The sequence below is a fragment of the Poromitra crassiceps genome, assembly GCF_964638095.1.
Source record: "Poromitra crassiceps genome assembly, chromosome: 10".
Taxonomy (NCBI): domain Eukaryota; kingdom Metazoa; phylum Chordata; class Actinopteri; order Beryciformes; family Melamphaidae; genus Poromitra; species Poromitra crassiceps.
In genome coordinates, this window is record NC_139631.1 from 43,696,335 (window position 1) to 43,715,139 (window position 18,805).

At 41.6% G+C, this 18,805-nt stretch overlaps 1 protein-coding gene across 1 annotated transcript in view; it reads left to right on the forward strand.

Annotated features, from left to right (window-relative positions):
• LOC310784080 (actin, non-muscle 6.2-like) overlaps window positions 1–10,695 on the forward strand; it is a gene marked incomplete at its 3' end in the record, with an annotated part of 21,087 nt that extends 10,392 nt beyond the window's left edge. The window contains exons 6-8 of the mRNA XM_083645056.1: window positions 2,985–3,180; window positions 3,956–4,139; window positions 10,552–10,695. Coding sequence (XP_083501182.1) covers window positions 2,985–3,180; window positions 3,956–4,139; window positions 10,552–10,695 — 524 coding nt within the window. The remainder of the gene's footprint in view (window positions 1–2,984; window positions 3,181–3,955; window positions 4,140–10,551) is intronic.
• Window positions 10,696–18,805: the final 8,110 nt, after the last annotated feature.

Genomic DNA, 18,805 nt, shown 5'->3' on the forward strand with positions numbered 1-18,805 from the left:
GTGCTGCGGCTCTAAACTACAGGTTTGGGGATTCTAGAGCAGAACACAAGATGTCTGTTCAGATGTGCGTTTACTGCGGTGGTTAAAACCCTGATCGTGTCTGCCTGGGCTGGGCTAGCAGCTAAATTCTAACTTTGCTGAATGGATAGAACGAGCGATTTACCCCACCCTGACCACGCCCCCAGCCAGGCTGAGCCAGCTAACTCAGCATCTATGATGAGACATTGTCTCAACCTATGATGGATATCTCATTATTGTGCTTGCTGAAAGCAAGGCAAACTTCTATAGATGTATTATATCTGCCATAAAAGTTTGGAACATAGTAAATCCCACATTTTTCGCACCACATAGACATGCCAGACCTCAGCACATGCGGCTCATTGATGACAGGTGTGCTATGACTTTTCTAAGGGTTTCCTCAAGCGGTTTGGGCGCTATTCATGATTAAGCGCAAGTTTTTTCCCCATTCACTTGAATGGGGTTTTGAAAAAGACCATGACCATAACCATCAATGTTTGCTCCTTTTCGCACTCATTATTAGCAGATAGAAGCAGTCAATTAAATTGTATTTTTTGGCAACATGTAAAACTACTTTGGTATCTCAAAAAAGTCTGCTGCTGCAGTGCAGGGAGGGTCTCAATCTTCCCTCCTTCACATCAGTGCTGAAATGGCGGCAAGGCCATGGCCGTAACTAGCTATGAGGACGGGGAGGTCCGGACCTCCCCTAATATTTCAGAGAATTTTATTTTTATTTTTTTTTATATAAAACAATCTGCATGGAAAAGCATGAAAAACACGGGATCGCTTTTATTTTGAAACGAAAGGCAGGTCAGGCAGGAAGTCATCTGACGCCGCTTCCGCGGTAACTTGATTCCGAGAGAGCAGCAGCATGGTGGTGAGTGATGACTGTCTGTCTGCCTGGCGAGATAATTGAAGGTGAGCGAGCTGCGAGACAGTGAGCGAAGTGAACGACAGACAGTGAGTGACACTGACAGATTTTTTAGCAACAACCAAGAAAGTAAGTGTCTAGTCTGTCTCTTAAGTAATGTTACCTGTGTGACACGTTGGGATGCTACTGGCTAATCATGCATGCCAATTGCCAAGCTCCCGAAGTCAGGTATGCAGGTGGCTATATGCATGGTTTCAGTTTCATGACCCAATAAGTAACAAAAAGAGGTGGTGTAAAGTTAAAAACAACATAATATATTTTATTTTATTTTTCAATCGTTCCTATCAGGAATAAATAAATGTCCCTCTGTATGTTTTTTTTATTATCGATGATGACTTTGTGTGTTGTGTACGGCTTGGGTTGTGTACCTGTGTTTGTAGGTGTCATTTTGATATGAATTTGGCTAAAACAGTTTGTGTTTGTTAGTTACAATTATGTTGACAGGAGAGCTGAGCAGGTGGTGACATGAAAGAGAATATACTGAATAATGACATCACAACAGTATAATCCTAATGTTGATTTAAAATGATATATTACTCTAAATATGGCTAAAAAAGGGGGGGAAAAAACCTCAAATTTTTTTCGGCGGCGCCCGCCTCCCCTATTTCGGAACCCTGGTTACGGCCCTGGGCAAGGCTGGCAAAATACAGCATCAACTTTAATGCTGTACTCTAGCCAACTGTATCTGTTGTACAATTTAGCTGAAAAACACCTACGTTTTCCAAAGAGTGTTCTAGTCGGGAAGGAACGCAAATTTGGTTGGCATGCAGGTTCGTCTACTGCAGAGAGATCTGTAGCGTCAGTGTCCTCTGGCTCTGCACAAACCTCCGGTGTGTTGTTGGCTGCGTTCCCCGCTGTTAACGTCATTGTTTCGGCTGCATCATCTTCTTCTTCATCGTCTGTCTCTTCTCCACTGTACACCACCAATACAGGTGCGGGAACGGGTGCACTACAATCCGCACTTGTTGAGGGGGAGGGTGACGACGAGTCATCTTCTTCCTCGTCGTCAATGCGACGTTTCTTGCCTTTGCCGAAAAAGCTTAAAAGCGAGCTTTGTTTCATGTCTTCTTGATTTGGCGCTGCTGCTGCTGCTGTGCGTGCATTTGTTTACTTTACGTGGACGACAGCTTAACTAGTTTCCCATGATGCTCCGGGGCACATAGGTCAGCGGACAGTTGGACACAGTGCATGACAGCGTTGTGTGTTTTGCAGACAAACAAAAAACTTTTTTTACCCCATTTTTTTTGGGTGTGCCAGCGGCCTGTCTGGGTGGCATTTGCACACCCTGGCACACCCGTGGCTACGCGCCTGGATAAAACACTGACTTACTTTAGAGACAACAAGTCACCTGGCCTCTCTGGTCTGGGACGTTTTCCACAATTTATCCTGGGAATCGTGAAAAAGGTCTGCAGGACACCCTGGCATTTAGGCAGCAGGCGCATCTCTCTGTCTGCCTGTTCACTCTCTGCAAATGTTCCTCTTCTGTATTCTCTCTGGTTCATAATTGTATCCTCTTGTCACCAAGGTGAATGGCATATCATCCTCGCTATCAAAATCACTCATATTTCCGTTCGTGTATTCTATTTGTTGTGTCTTCACTAACAAACCGAGAGAAATAAAATACCCCCAAATAACTGCGGAGTAATCCAGTGCTGCGGCTCTGTGCAGGCTTTTAGCGGAGGAATACGGTAGTTGTACGGTTGGGAGAAAAAGCAGTGCCGAATGAAACTGCTGTTTTGCAGGAAAAGTAAAGCGCTGAAAATTGTCAAAATAGAGCGTGCATGTACACAGATATCAATTTGTTTAGGTGGGCGTTGTTTTAGGTGCTAAATTACGTTTTAGTTGTTGACCCCCAGGACTTACAGAGAAAAAGCTGGTGAGGCTGCTGCTCTGGGTGCCGGATCTCGTTCGACGCTGCACCCCGCTTCAAGACCACTGTACCTATTTAAGTTAGTGTATCTTACTAGCTGATAGGACCCCACTTCAAACAAACCCAACTATCCCTTTAATGTAGGACTATTTTTCTCCCATGCAGCGGAGCGCGAGATCGTGCGTGATCTCAAGGAGAAGCTGTGCTACGTGGCTCTGGACTTTGAGCAGGAGATGCAGACAGAAGCCTCCTCTTCCTGCTTAGAGAAGAGCTACAAGCTTCCTGACGGACAGGTCATCACCATCGGCAACGAGAGGTTCCGCTGCCCTGAGGTGCTCTTCCAGCCCTCCTTCATCGGTTGGTACCAAATAGACTACTTGCACAACTCCACTACTTCCTGAAATGAGTAGGGCATCTTGGTTTCCTGTCCTACACTATTGGATGAACTGATTAATGTCAGGTGTGCCTGATCACTGTTGTTGTGACTGCAGCAGTCAGAATCCAGACTGAAATGTTACAACAGAAGTTGACTATTAGAACATGAGAACATGAACAATTGGACACTTCCTCAGTGTTGAACAGTAATTTATACACATGAGATTACTTTTAGCCAGATTTAATCAAGATTATTTAATTTTTTAGTTAGTTAGTTAATTAATTTTTAGTTGACTATTGGCCAGAATTAACGTAACTTATAACTTGGCAGCGCATATCTTGCATGTTGCATTCAGGTGTTTTTTTTCTTTTTTCCTGCAATTCCAGCACAGGCCACACAGGGGGCTGCATGCGGCCGCTATTTGGGGCGGTTCTGGTCTGCCATGTCTGCTTTGTGGCGGGTATTTCCTCCTGCCTGCATGAAGGCAGGGGTGGCGCTTCAAGTTTTTTTGTCGACAGTTTGAGGGCGAATTAAGTTACGAGACCTAGTCACAAGATTGTTTTAATGCTTTTCCACTGGTTAAATTTGGTAAAACCCACAGACAGAGGTGAAGCGTGACCAACGGCATTGATTTATGTCAAGAAATAAAAATGTAAAAAACAGCAACAAATGCTACTAGGAGGCTGATGTGAACATTTTCTCCAGTCCGTAGTCCATTTTGGTGATGAATCAAGGTGGTTCCATCCCTCTCCTCAGGTAGCGAGTCTCTTGGCATCCACGAGATCACCTACAACAGCATTATGAAGTGTGACGTGGACATCCGTAATGACCTGTACGCCAACACTGTGCTATCTGGAGGCACCACCATGTTGCCCGGCATCGCAGACCGCATGGAGAAGGCGATCATCGACCTGGACCCCCAGGCCATAACGACGAGGCTCAAGGTACATCAGATCCCCTGAACCGCTTCAGGATGCCCTCATTCTGGGATTTCCTTTCCATGCTAACAAAAAGAGAACCTTGCAAGCCAGCTGGATTCTCGCGAGATCTTGAGATCAGATCACTCGACGAATCCATCTGGTCATAAGGCCAGTGGTCGGCTGAAACCCCGAAACTGGTCAGGTCGAACCAGTCAGTGGCAGCTAGGGGCGGACTTCGGGCTTTAGGTGTGTGACGGCATCGAGAAGCGCCCGCCTGTTCGTTCCATTCAGCTACAATGGCGGCGGGAAAGCTGGTAGTTTTAGCTCTACAAATGTTAATATGGCACTTTATGATCTTTGTAGTATAATAAAAAAAATTGTAGTATACAAACTTAAGAACGTAGATTCCCCCCTTATGAGGTCAGTTGATCAAAAATAACGCTATTTGGATTTTCAATTTTAGAGGACCAGCCGGGACCGGGGGCTAGCTGGCCACTCAGCTAGCATGCCAAGCCACGCCAAAGCCAAACCTCGGCTCGACAACATACAGCACTGCCTCTCTTGGGCTCTATTATATAACGTGACATTATAGATCACCACATTTCAATAAATGTTTTTGGAGATTTGAAGGCGCTTGGACGTTTTGCTCTTCTATCTTATCGAACAGACCGATAAGCCAGAATGTCTTGTATGGAGAGGTTATTGTGCCAAGCTCCATTAAAAATCTGGCAATTTAATGTGTCACTGATTATTGGTAAACATTATTTATCGATAGAACATAGTTTAAGATTTTGCACAAATTTTAGGGTCTTCTGGTAAATTCGGCATATATAGATACAAGCAGCACTTTACAGAATAAAAGTTCAATCAGGAGAGACTAGAGACCAAAGGATGAATAAAGTGATATTACAATAAAGTGAATAATTTACTACAGAAAGAATGATGAGAATAAAGTATTGTTATTAGTCTTTGGCGGTTAGACACCGCAGGGAGATCTTGAGAGAGCTGCATCAGCCCAGATCAGCATCCAGATATATCCCCCTGCAGTGTCTAGATACTGGTGGTGCTGGTGATCTCCTTCTGAGACTCATGATGAGACTCTTCCGACTGAAGAATCGGATAGGTCTGCGATGACCGGGAGGAGAAGGGGAGGAGGAGGGTGCGAGCCTGACAGCAGCGGTGATTGAGAGGCTGAATGAGACAGAAACAAGCATATTTAAGGAACCCGTCTCCAAGCAATTGGCTTACGACTGGGTTGAGGAGCAATGTGATAGGCTTACACTGGAGGTGTGTGGGGTGAGAGGTGATGAGAGCAGTGATGTGACACTATGCAATTGGTTAACAGAGACTGTCTGGGCGGCAACCAGCTGATTGTTCATTGAAACCCGGAAATTGACAGCTTATTATGATCTTGTGAGTAGATTGAAGAGTGGAGATATAAAGTGAATTAAGGAAGTGTAAAATATATTATAGTCTTCCTGGCTTGAACTTACGTTGAGAACTACATTTAAACTGTTCCACTGCGTACACCATGGCGTACTTTTGAAAAAATAAATGGGAAAAAATAAACAAGGAACCATTCTTAAAGTTTGAAATTATATCGAAATGCATGCTGCATGGTGTATGAATGAATGAATGAATGAATGAATGAATGAAAATTTTATTTACGTGTCAGGACAATTTACATGACCCATCCCACATGGGATTATCAGACACATCAACATACAGTTATTTCCATATCTATTACGGTGCTTGAACAATACAAAACCGTACAAACACACACACGGCAGCACGCGGCATCAGCAGCAAAACACAGATTTAACTACAATGTGTATTAAGTAAAATATATGAATTATCTATCATATGTCATCTTTTTCCTCCTATCCCACGCATGAGAGATATATTCGGAAAAAGCAAAGATGTTATCAAAAAGAAATTCAAGTATGGCACCTTCTTCAAAATCTAACAGGTTTAACTCAGGGGAGTGAACTTTTTTAAATAGTATATCTCGTAAGTCATGATACAAGGGGCAGTACAAAATAAAATGAAATTCATTCTCCACTTCCTTCAGCTCACAATATTCACAAATCCTATCCTCCTCCGCCGTCCCTCTGTATCTGCCTGTTTCAATATGTAAAGGCAGAATACCACATCGTAACTGAGCACATAAGGACCTCTTACTTTTAGGTAAATTAAACATCACATATTTTTCACATTTAAATTCATTTTTAAATAAACAGTAAGTTCTTAATTTTGGCTTCTGCCATAGTTCTTCAGTCCAAGATTGTAACCAGTTAGCGCGGATCTGAGATTTAAACGACTCTACATTTATACACATTCTTTGAGAGTAATATTCTCCAAAACCACACTCCTGAAACAAGTCATACATATCTGAGACCCACTCCCCTTCAACAGACAAGTCCCAGAGGAAAATCTGACTAGCAACCCTATTGGATGGTAGGTCCAGCAATCTGTTCCAGAGGTTCACCATACTGGTTTTCCATCTGATCACACAAGGGTCCCACCCCATTTCTCCACTAACTGCTGGAAGAGGAGCATATTTATGAAGACCCAAAAAAAAGCGAATTGCCCGGTTCTGGATACGCTCGCTTAACAGAAAACGTTTACCGCCCCAAATACCAGAAACATAATCTAACACAGGGCATACACAGGAGTGATACAGTTTTGAATAAGTAAGATAGCCCAAGTCCCTCAGAACTTTGGTCTTACCTATAACACCTCCTAGAGCCCTGCTTGCAGAGTCTGCCAACATAGAAACACCAGGCAAAAAAGACAAGTGATCATCCAAAAATAAACCCAGGTACTTGTATTTGTCAGTGAATTCAAGCTGTGTGTCACCAATAGAAAACACAAACTGACTTCTTGCGACACCCGGCTTTCTGAAGTGCATTATTTGTGTCTTCCTTTGGTTAACGCACATCTTCCACCTGTTACACCACTCATTAACACAATTCAACATCACTTGCAGATCTTCTTCACATTCTGAGAGCAAAATAATATCGTCTGCATAAAGAAGGATGCTTAAGAGTACCTGGCCACATGAAACCCCTATCCCCAGCTGTTTAACTTCTCTAGCCAAATCGTTTATGAAAACTGCGAACAAGGTTGGAGAAAGAATGTCCCCTTGTTTGACACCAGAGGGCGCTGGAAACCACTCTGTGAGATAATCATTCACTCTGATGCAAGCCAAAGGGGCTTCGTAAATAGCAGTAATCGCTTTGTGAAACTTTCCATTTATCCCGATTTGGTGAAGCTTGTGTTTAAGGAGGATGTGGTCAACAAGATCAAACGCCTTCTGGAAATCAATAAAACAACAGAAAGTGGGTTTTTTAAGCTTCATTCTAGTCCTAACTACAGTGGTCACAACATAAATGTGATCAATGCAGGCTCTTCCTTTTCTGAAGCCGTTTTGCTCCTCTTCTAATAATCCGTTATGCTCTAAGAAATGCGATAGTCTATTATTCAAAACAGAAGAATATAATTTATAAACAGTGCTTAGTAAGCTAATTCCACGATAATTTAGTGGAATCCTGGGGTCATCCTTTGGGGATTTTGGTATTGGAGTTATAATTGATTTAAACCAGGCAGATGGAACCAGACCATGATCAAAACAAGTATGAAAAAGATGAAATAATAAATCAAACAGCTTAGGGTCTTTGAGCACTTCATTTGAAAGCTCATCTATACCGACGGCCTTTTTTAACTTTGCCGATTGAATGACTTTCATCACCTCCTCTCTACATACAGCACCATTTAGAGGAATAACACTGTTGAGGTGGGCGTAACCCCCCTCCAAACCGAAAGACAAAACCGGAGAGACACCCGCAACATCTTGACTAGAGAATAATCCGGAGAAAGCCTCCTCCCACACTTTCAATACCTTCCCCAGGTCTGATGTTAATTCCCCTTCACTCCACACCTGCATGGGAATCTTTTTCTGTCGCTTAGGCCCCAGGTTATTTATCTCACGCCAAAACTGTTGCGGGTTCTGAGTTTGTAGTTGATCAATTTGTAAAATCTGACCTCTCTGATATTTACGTTTATACATTCTAAGTGATTTATCAAAAATATATTGTTTTTGCTTATAAATAAATTTAAGATGCTTTCTCAGAGCATGGTCATTACATTTCAAAAAAAGACGTTCAGCCTTACACATATCCGACCAAAGCAAACTCAGCTCATTATTCCAACAGGGGTTATTTTCTTTTGATTTCCTGAATTTGGGTTTAGCAATGTTAGTGTGCAATTCTGACAACACTGAAACACAGAACTCACCATACCAAGTGTCCAGTTCCTCCTGGTTTTTAATTTGTATCTGAATTTTTTCAGTTAGCTGTGACAAGGCTGTACCTCCCGTATCCGAGTTGAAAAAAGTCTCAGGTACTATGCGGATCACCCGCTTTTTAGAGGATTTACTTATAACAGGAGCAACTTGACTGAATTGCGGTGTTTTATAACCAGTCCTGAATTGTAACCATAGTAGTGAATGATCCGGAAGGCGACAGTGCTCATCGATCAAATTAAATAGAATTGTATCTTCCACAGTTTGAGAGGCAAGCATTACTTTAAATTCTAAGCAGTTTTCCAAACAATCAAAGGGAACAACAAAATAATCGACCACAGCTCTGCCCTTTGGGGACACTGAAGTAAAGTTATCATTTAGAGGATCAATCCTACCGTTAATTACACACATTCTGGCATCCCGGAGAAATTCAAGGAGAGTTTCTCCGTGTTTATTAACAAAGTCATCAATAGCTACACGCTTGGGAATGAAATCAATAGTGGGTATAAAGTCTTCCATATTCCCGATTCTTGCGTTCAAGTCCCCACCGATATAAATAGCGTCAACATCAGAGAACTGATAAATCAAACTCAGTAATTGACAAAAAGAACCTGAAGCATCTCTTCCCCAGGGGGAGTTTTCAGGCGGAAGATAGCAGGAGAAAATGATGAAACTATAACCTGATAATTTATGTTGAAATAATAAGCCTATAATCCCGTCATTTTTTTCAATGATTTCATATTCATATTCCTGGAGTAAACTGGATTTGACTAGTAATCCTACTCCTCCAGAACCTCTGGGCGCTCTAATGTGTGTTACCCTATTTAAACCAAACCATACATACCCATCCACCTCAATAACGTTATCCCCTTGCAGATGAGTCTCGTTTAAAGAGACTCATCGTTTAAAGAGACTGTGTATGTGCCGAATTGCTACAGATATCACCATATTTCAATAAATATAAACCGAACTTTCTGACATTAGAAGGCTGCCTGCAGGGTGCTTTTCCTCTTCTCTGGGCTCCAGGGTTGGTGCAAGTCAGCTCCCTTTTGCGTTTATTCGACATGAACATCTCTATAAGAATGTATGTGATATTAAAGATAATGGGCGCCATCGTCGTAAAAGCGGTAATTTAGCGCTTCTGTGAGACATTCAGTCGACAGATACATTTATACATCAGATTCCTCAACAGTGCATGGGACACCTGCCGTGACAAACATCTCACTTGCAGAGCTCCATCTAGGTCTCCTGAGCAATATTCTCAATCTCATGGCATCATTATATGCCACTTGAAGTCTGTGAGCACAAACATCCAGTTTTCATTTGTTCATGTAAGCACTGAAGTGATTTTGAAGTGATTTTGTTTTCATTTTTGGTCACATTCACTACCATTCGCTATTACACTACAGTTACATTGCAGGTATACACTATACTGTAGTTAAATTTTAGTGTTATTGGGTATACATTATTATGTGTAAACTATGTTATGTGTGACAATGTGACAAATAAAAATATTTGAAATGTGAAATAATGTAAAATATGTATTTTAACAAATTATAATTAAAGGCTGTCATTGTTTTTAATCATACTTGTCTACATGGGTCGTTTTTGAGCCATGTGTGGAAACTTGATGTAGTACCACAAAAACTTTTTTTTTCTTCCTTAAAGTAACAAAGTAAACGTGAAAATAATGATTTGTTGTAATGAAAAACATGATATTTAATGAATACTTGGGACATTAAATGATGAAATACATAGTTTTCAAAAATATATAGCAAAGAAACCCTCAACCATGCATGAAATTACATACGAAATGAATTGGGGTAATTTTTGACCCCATGTTGCGTAGTAACAGGGGTATGAATATGTTATGCATTAAAGGGTTTATAATTGTGTTCTTTATTAATTCATGATACAGCTTTAATCCAAAGATCTTGTTAATGTGACTTTAAAAGCCCATAATCTGTATACACAGGAGACCTCCTGTATTTGCATACAGGAGGAAGACACTACATTTCCTCTTTGCCCTTTCAGATCATCACTCCCTGAGAGGAAGTCCTTTTGGATGATCTTTTCTGTCTCTCTGCCTTCTTCCATCTCTTCTTAAACACTCGTTTGTTTCTCTCCCTCCAGATCATCGCTCCCCCAGAGAGGGAGTACTGTGTCTGGAAAGGTGGCTCCATCCTGGCTTCTTTGTACCCCTTCCAGCAGAATTGGATCAGCACTGAAGAATACTACGAGAACGGCCCCTCCATCGTCCACCGCAAGTGTTTCTAGAAGACTACAACTGGGGGGGAAATAAGCTAAACGGAGTGTCTATTCGTACCCGGGTATGAATAGCCGTGCCGCGCGGCAAATGCTATTCATACCCCCTATTACCTTGATCCATCCCTGCTCAAAAACTACAGACCTATCAAATTTTTTTTAAAGTTGTTGCTTAACAGCTTACTGCTGCTCTTAATGACCATAATATCTATCATGAATTCCAGTCTGGGTTCCATCAGAGGCACTCAACTGAAACTGCTCTTCTCAGAGTGTCAAATGACATCATGATGTGCTCTGACAGAGGTGAGTGCTCTGTCCTGGTGCTGCTGGATCTTAGTGCAGCATTCGATACAGTTGATCACTGTAGTGTATTCTGATCGATATGGCTCCGGCAGTGGGTGGGTGTCTCTGGGAGGGCCGTGGACTGGTTCTCCGCCTATCTTGCGGATAGGAGTTTTTCTGTCTGTTGGTCCACGTACGTCTAGCACTGTTGCCTTGTCCTGCGGGGTGCCCCAGGGATCTGTTTTAGGCCCCCTTTTTTTTAAGTCTATTTCAGTCAATTTAGCAATTCAATACAGTTGTTATTGTATGCTGAAAGAAAGCAACGAAAGAAAAAAAGGAAAAAAAGAAAATAAGTCATGGCTTATGAAGCATTGACAAAACCAAAAATGGGTTAATTTTGACCGAAAAGGTGTAGGCTGAAGCCTTAGCTTATAGCGCCTATTTTTACATTAAATATTTTTTATAGTCTATAGTTTTTATTTGGTCTCTATATGCTTCCCCTTGGGGTGATTATTAGCCAATTTGAAAGTGTCTCTTATCATTGCTATGCTGATAATGTTCAGCTGCACATCTCTTTTAAGCCAGATCAAATTAACTATATTTCTGTTTTGCACAACTGTCTGTTGGCTATTAAGGACTGGATGGGCAATAATTTTCTCCAGCTGAACGCCGACAAGACTGAGGTCCTTATTATTGCCCCGGATGTATTGCTCCTCAGCTTGCACAATGTATCTCTCTCCTCTACTGTGCGTTCTAACCTGAGGAACCTCGGCGTGATTTTTGATCAAGCTATGAGCTTTGATCATCATTAGTCTCTGGCCCGTACTTCCTTTTTCCATCTCAGAAATATCTCCAAACTCCGATCCGTCGTCTCTCCATCCGAGCTGGAAATGATTGTTCATGCCTTTGTTTCATCTCGCCTTTAGGATCCAATTTAAAGTTCTTGTTCTTACCTATCGAGCCCTGCATGGTCAGGCTCCTGCCTATATCAGCAGTCTAATTCACCCTTACACCACCAGCAGCTCACTGAGGGCTTCAGACCAGGGCCTACTAGCCGTTCCTCGCTCTAGGCTTAAAACCAAAGGTGATAGATCTTTTCAATTTGTTGCCCCCAATGTGTGGAATGCCCTTCCACTGGCCTTACGTTCTGCTGCCTCTGTTGACCTCTTCAAAAAGCAGCTTAAGGGGACATTCACACCAAAAGCGCTTTTTTCAGTCAGAACGCTATGAAAATCATGTCGAGAGCGCTTCCATTGTGCACAAAACACAGCGCACGGAGCGTTTTTTTTGCGCTCCGTTTGTTTTCCCCTGTAGTCGCGTGCAGTACGGATCAGAACACAACGACCACAAGGACGGTAACCAGCTAGTTTTGTCTGTTTGATGTTGTTCACTGTCAACATAAAAGCCAGAATATTGGCAATTCTGGCAGAAGCGGAGGTTGGAGGATCCCTCGGGAGGAGAGAAGGTAGGAGGAGTGGAAATGATGAGCAGCGCCCTTTTCCTCTAATGTTCAACTTTTTTCAGCTTTAAAACGCCCACAGCGCTCCTCCAAAAACAACAGACGCCACCAGCGCTGAAACGCCAGGTGCGTTCATTAAAAGAGGAGCACGTTTAGCGCGTCCTTACATAGAGAATGAATTGCAGAAAGACGCTGGCAGCTCCAAAAATGCTTTTGGCTTGAATGTCCCCTAAGACTCATCTGTACAGTCTGGCCTTTGTTTAGCCTGTGTATCTCTGTGTCTTTTTTGTGTTTTTTATTCTTCATTGTACTTGTTTTAACTGTATATATGTTGACTATGTGAAGCAGTTTGTGACTCTGCTCTGTGAAAGGTGCTAAATAAACTTTACTTACTTACTTACTTACTATTTACAAGCACACTGCCACGGAGGCTCGGACCCGGGCATCTTTTTCAAGCGTTTGGGAGCACAGCGCTGCATGGAATGCCACCCTCTCTCTCACTCTTTCTCTCTTCTTTTCTCTCCCTCTCTCCTCCACTCCGTTCCTCCCTCTCGTCATCAAGCCTCTGACCAAAACAAACAATTCTTCAGGATTAAGGTTTGAATTAATTACATTAATTACATTCCGTTGTTTAAACTGTCCAGACTCATATAGTTCAACGTGCCATTATCAATGTCAGTGAATGATTAGCACAGTGGTAGAATATTGTCCTGCCACATGGGAGACCTGGGTTCAAATCCTGGATGGGATGATAGGTTTGTTTATGTTGCATAATTGTTAATCTGGACATATTTTATGTATAAAGTTGCTGACGTAATTCTGCTTGCTGGGATAGCTTGGTACATATTTGGAACCCTCAAAAGGTACAGTACAACAGCATAAGTAGTCCACACACCAGTACAACAAAGATCACACCACAAAATAAATGATGATGATGATGATGATGATGATGATGATGATGATGATGATGATGATAAGAATAAAATTATATTATAAGGATATTATTCAGTTTCAGTTGTTCTAGTCTCATACAGTCTCGCATATGGGCGACTGACGTTTACTTAAAAACTCCCTCAGAATCAGAAATTTATAGTTTAGGCTACCCACCTTTTTTGACCACTAGCACTGCTCCACAGAAAATAAAGAACTGCGTGACATTTATAATTGTCGAACGGTAATCATCCTATGAGAAACATATGTGCATCAATTGATACATTTTCAATACATTTCAATATAACATATCTTAAGGGATAAGCCACTTTTTCTGGAGTTTTGCTTATTTGCCATATCCCCCCCCCCCCCCCCCCCCCATATAACCAAGGTACACCATGCCTTTACCATCACTGTCTGAGCAGTCAGTGAGCTACAGTCATGAAGTCAGTAAGTATCGCCAGTGGTGTAATGTAACTAAGTATAAATACTTAAGTACTGTACTTAAGTATTTTTTCTGAGTATCTGTACTTTACTTGAGTATTTATAATTCTGTCAACTTTCACTTTTACTCCACTACATTTCCCAAATAAAATGGATACTTTTAGTCCACTACATTTCCCCCAAGCATCTTAAGTAAAATCTGAATAAATTGCGTAGCCTGCAAGCAATCAGGTTTGGCAAATCAGTGCTCCTAGTTTGCAAGTTACGTTAATCACGATCCACACGCCATTCCATTTGGTGGCTGTAATGCAACATAACGTTGTTTGCCAGCGGCTATAAAAGTCAAGAAGAAGAAATAGACTTCCACTCAAGCCCAGGCATGTCTTTTGCTTGATTTTTTTTGCAGCATTTACTTGTACTTTTTACTTTCAATACTTAAGTACAGAAAATATCAACAAATTACTTTTGATACTTAAGTACAGAAAATATCAAGTACTTTAAGACTTTTACTCAAGTAATATTCTAATGAGTGACTTTGACTTTTACCAAAGTCTTTTTCTGGGAAGATATCTTTACTTTTACTTAAGTATGGTTTTCGAGTATACTTTATACACCACTGAGTATCGCCATAGAATGGACGCCAATGGTACACCCGTTCAAAATAACACAAAAACACACATCTGATAGCGTCAAAATACCTGTTGTGCTTCGGGTACTCACCACAAGATGAAATATGAATCCAAATGCGAAGAAACTATCATTTTTTAAGGTAAATACATAGCCGGAATTACTTTATAAACATTGCCGCCAGGCATGCGAGACATAAAGTGCATGTGCTGTGTACAGCGGAAGCGCTCTTTACAGGCAAACAAGGAAGTAACTCGGTGTGGGGATTGGCTCCGAAAATGACGTTTCACATAACTATGGATTAATATTTCATATTGTGGTGAGTAACAAACATAAACACAAACATAAGCATATAGTGTCTGCCATCTACACTATGCAACCCCAGACACTCGTCTTCCATAAAGACATGCATGATTGATTGATTGAATTTATTATCAATTATTTATTATTTTATATAATAAAATGAGAGATACAAGCATAAAAATTCAGAACCTAATTAGTCAAAAGGCTCCAAAGGCAGGCACACTCATCCAAACAATTATCCATAGTAATATAAAAAAAAAAAAAAAAAATACATAATACATAGAAACAATCTTAATATCAGCCTGGACTCCAAGCTATAGGCTACACTAAGTTACTCAGCAACCATTTTTTCAGTTGGTTTTTGAACCCATTCAAGGACTGGGCAGATTTTATTACATTGATAATCTTGTTCCATTCTTGTTCGAATCTTACAAATAGTGCCTTTAAAAGGCAGAACGTGCATGTAACTCAAGGTGAGTAGCCCTATCCCCACGAACCCATTCTCATTCAGATATCTTGAGGTGAGGTCAAGGGACTCCTTAGAAAATAGCCATGCCAGTTTTTCCCTTGCCAAAATGTTGCCTAACTTTGGAGTGTTATTTAGCCCCCTTTCCGACAAGCTAGGTTGACATGGCTGCTACCAATGGATTCCTCGTTCTTCTACTTTCATATGGTGCCCAGGCCTAACGCCCATGATCGTGACCATAAAACATTTGATTCAGAGTTGAAAAACCATTGAAAAATCGGGTGAAAAGTCCTGGGTACAATTTACTCATCCAATAGTCTATTCTGGCATTTCCAGCCGACAGAGCATTTCAGCCAATGGGAGAGCACTCTGAGCAGTAGTGGGCACGACCAGCAGTCTTAGCAGCCGCCATTAGACTATTAGATCAATGGCTAACGTTATGTGTGGTGAAGTGATGGTGATGGTGAAAAGTAGGGTACTGAAATAGCCATCTGCTATTGGCTGCTTTTTGGTGCTGGTGCTATGCCGAATTCTGCATCCCCGCCGAGAATTGCATCCCCACAATATTTTTGGGCTGTTTTGACGCGGTGGCGTACCTTTTTTTTTTTCCAGTGGGGGTGCTATACCAAAAATCAAACATTATGACTTGGCCACCTTGTGGTTTAAAATGTCATTTTTGTATCATGGGCCTTAAGTACCACTATTCACATCCGCGCATATTAATTAAACGAAGGAAATAACAGACAGTTTCGCCAACACTAACCTACGAGTGAGTGCAGTCCAGTTCCTCCCCAGCCGGCCGGCTCTGTCTGACGTCTCTGCTGCTGTATACTCACTGTAGTGTGTTTGGCACAATCTCCTGTGAAACTAGGTCAACAAGTTCCTCATGTCTGCTCCATGGCACCATTAAAATCATGCTGCATGTAATTCCATGCTTTTATCCTCTTTTCTCTTCCAGTGAATGAGTATTTTCATAAGATAAACCACAGAATAAGTCCCAAATGTCTGATTCTATTTGATTTCCGCATTTCCTGAAACTCCAGCATGCTGGTCCTACTTGTAATCAAATTAATATCATTCCTCTGCTCTCAGGACAGACTTGATTGGTCAGGTCGCTGAGATCTGCGCCCTGTGGGCCAATCTCAATTAAACTAATTAGAGATCAGCCTCAGCTCACGTGTTCAGTAAATGTTTAATCTGCTAAATGCGCTATAAACACACTAATTGACCCAAGGCCGTAGCCACTGATTCAACATTGGGGGGGAAGGCTGCAAAAGAAAATTGGCCACTTTGTCGCCAGATTAGAGGAATATTAACATTAAGATTAGACTGTTGTGATGTCATTATTCACCTTTTCTCACTCACCTCCATGTCACCTCTCCCTCCCTGCCCGGGTTGTAGCGGGCTCATTTTTAAAGCTAGAGCGAAGCTACTGATATCATATGAAACTAGAAGATCTAAGGCATCCATTGATCCATCCAACCAGGACATGCTAGCTTGTCAGCAAGGGGGGTAAATACCGCTCCAAACTTAGACAACATTTTGGAAAGGGAAAAACAGACATGGCCATATTCAAAGGGGTCCCTCGACCTGTCACCTCAAGACATCTGAATAATAATTGATAATTGATACCCCAGTCTCCGTTTACAGACATGCCCACTTTATGCTAATCGATTTGATTCTTCTCAAAAAAAATTATGCATTATAAATGTGTTATTTTTGCCTATTCTGAATATTTCTGCATATAGGACCCCTAAACAATATTGGAATTGCATAAATTGAGTGTGACTGGAAAGCTGAGAGTCTTGTAAATTCAATTAGCCCAATTGTATCCATGTGTGATGATGTTACACAGTGTGTGTGTGTGTGTGGGGGGGGGGGGGGGGGGGGCACTTCAAGTCTGGGTCATCTTGGGGCATCACACTGTGTTAATCCGGCCCTGATGATGAGCGCATCTGAAATAGCTAGTCAGCGACTAACAAATCAACACAAGGTAGCAGCTTACATATTTCTCCCAGCATGCCGCTTGTTCCTTCCAAACTTTCTACATGAAAGTAACTAACCAAATTAAATAAGTGGTGGGTGGAAATAATAATTAGCCTACTCTTATTTAAACATGCAGTTTTGAAACATTCAATAAAGACAAATTAAAAATAGACTATGACTCGACACCCTAAGTGATACACACATGTTATGGGAGTGGTATATATACCCATTACATCAATTTCTGTGTTAGTAGAATGGTTAGTTCCTTGCTCTGCTCTCCCCTAGGAGCCAGCGGTAATGCCACGAACAACACAGTAAATCTCTGTTCTCTTATTTTTTTACATCAATTTATTGGGGGGGGACACATTTTATCAGGCTTAAATATTGGGAGGGATTTGTTGTTCTCAATGTATATTGCCGCTACGGCCCTGCATTGACCCGACGCCCAAAGGAGGAGGAGCCAGTATAATTCACACAGATTGGAGGCTGCTGCAATGCTGACAGGCCACAGACAAACTACAGGCAAATTGTGTGAGTAAGCAATTATTTTATTTTATAATTATTTTGCATTATCCAATTAATTTAGACTGTTTAACATGTTTAAGGTTTTGTTTAAGGGTGGACTTCTTTCTCTCTCAGTAGAGGGAGGGAGGGGGCGGCACCCTAGTGCCCTCTAGTGAGCAGCCACTACTGGACTTAAGAATGGGGACGCAAATCTCAGTGGTTTGTACCTGCCGAGATTTGCATCCCCCTCCATACTCCAGGACAGACCCCCAGGCCTCGAGATCACCTGTGGCTAGGGCATTCACGACTAGTGAATTTTACTAGTCGAGTAGTCGTCCCTAAAGGTAGTCGACTAGTCGACTAGTCATTTAAAAAAAAATGTAATCTTTAAGAAAGAACATGAGGTATTTACACGACATACATGGACTATCATATCCCCCACAAAGAACATCAAAACACAACAAAACAAAACAAGAAAACTGCATAAGATACACAATAATCCAAGAACAAACAAGACTATTGGACAAACAACCAAACAAAAACAATGCATTCAGCTCCTATCCTGATAAGCCTAATGACACTGGGGAAAAAAGTTCTTAAAGTCAAACTCTGTATGTGGTTGCAATATTTTGGGGATGTCTAAGAATCTGCCTTTGCTCTTGTAGTAAATGTTATCCAACGTATGGTAGCTTGAGAGTTCATTCCACCAGTGAACTACAGCTGGGGGATTGGATGCTTTCCAATTTGCTTTCCTGTTTGTCCAATAGTCTTTTTTGTTCTTGGATTATTGTGTATCTTATGCAGTTTTCTTGTTTTGTTTTGTTGTGTTTTGATGTTCTTTGTGGGGGATATGGGATATGATAGTCCATGTATGTCGTGTAAATACCTCATGTTCTTTCTTAAAGATAAAAAAAAATAAAAATGCTAAAACGACTAATCGACTACGAAGCACAGTGTCGACTAGTGGTTTTACTAGTCGACTAGTCTGTGAATGCCCTACCTGTGGCTACCCGGATTTAAGCACCAAAGTCGGCGTCCATGAGCCAGGAGAGACCCCACCCCTTTGGGTCACCTCGGCTCAACGCGGATTTTAAGCATCAAAGTCGTGGTCCAAAAACGGC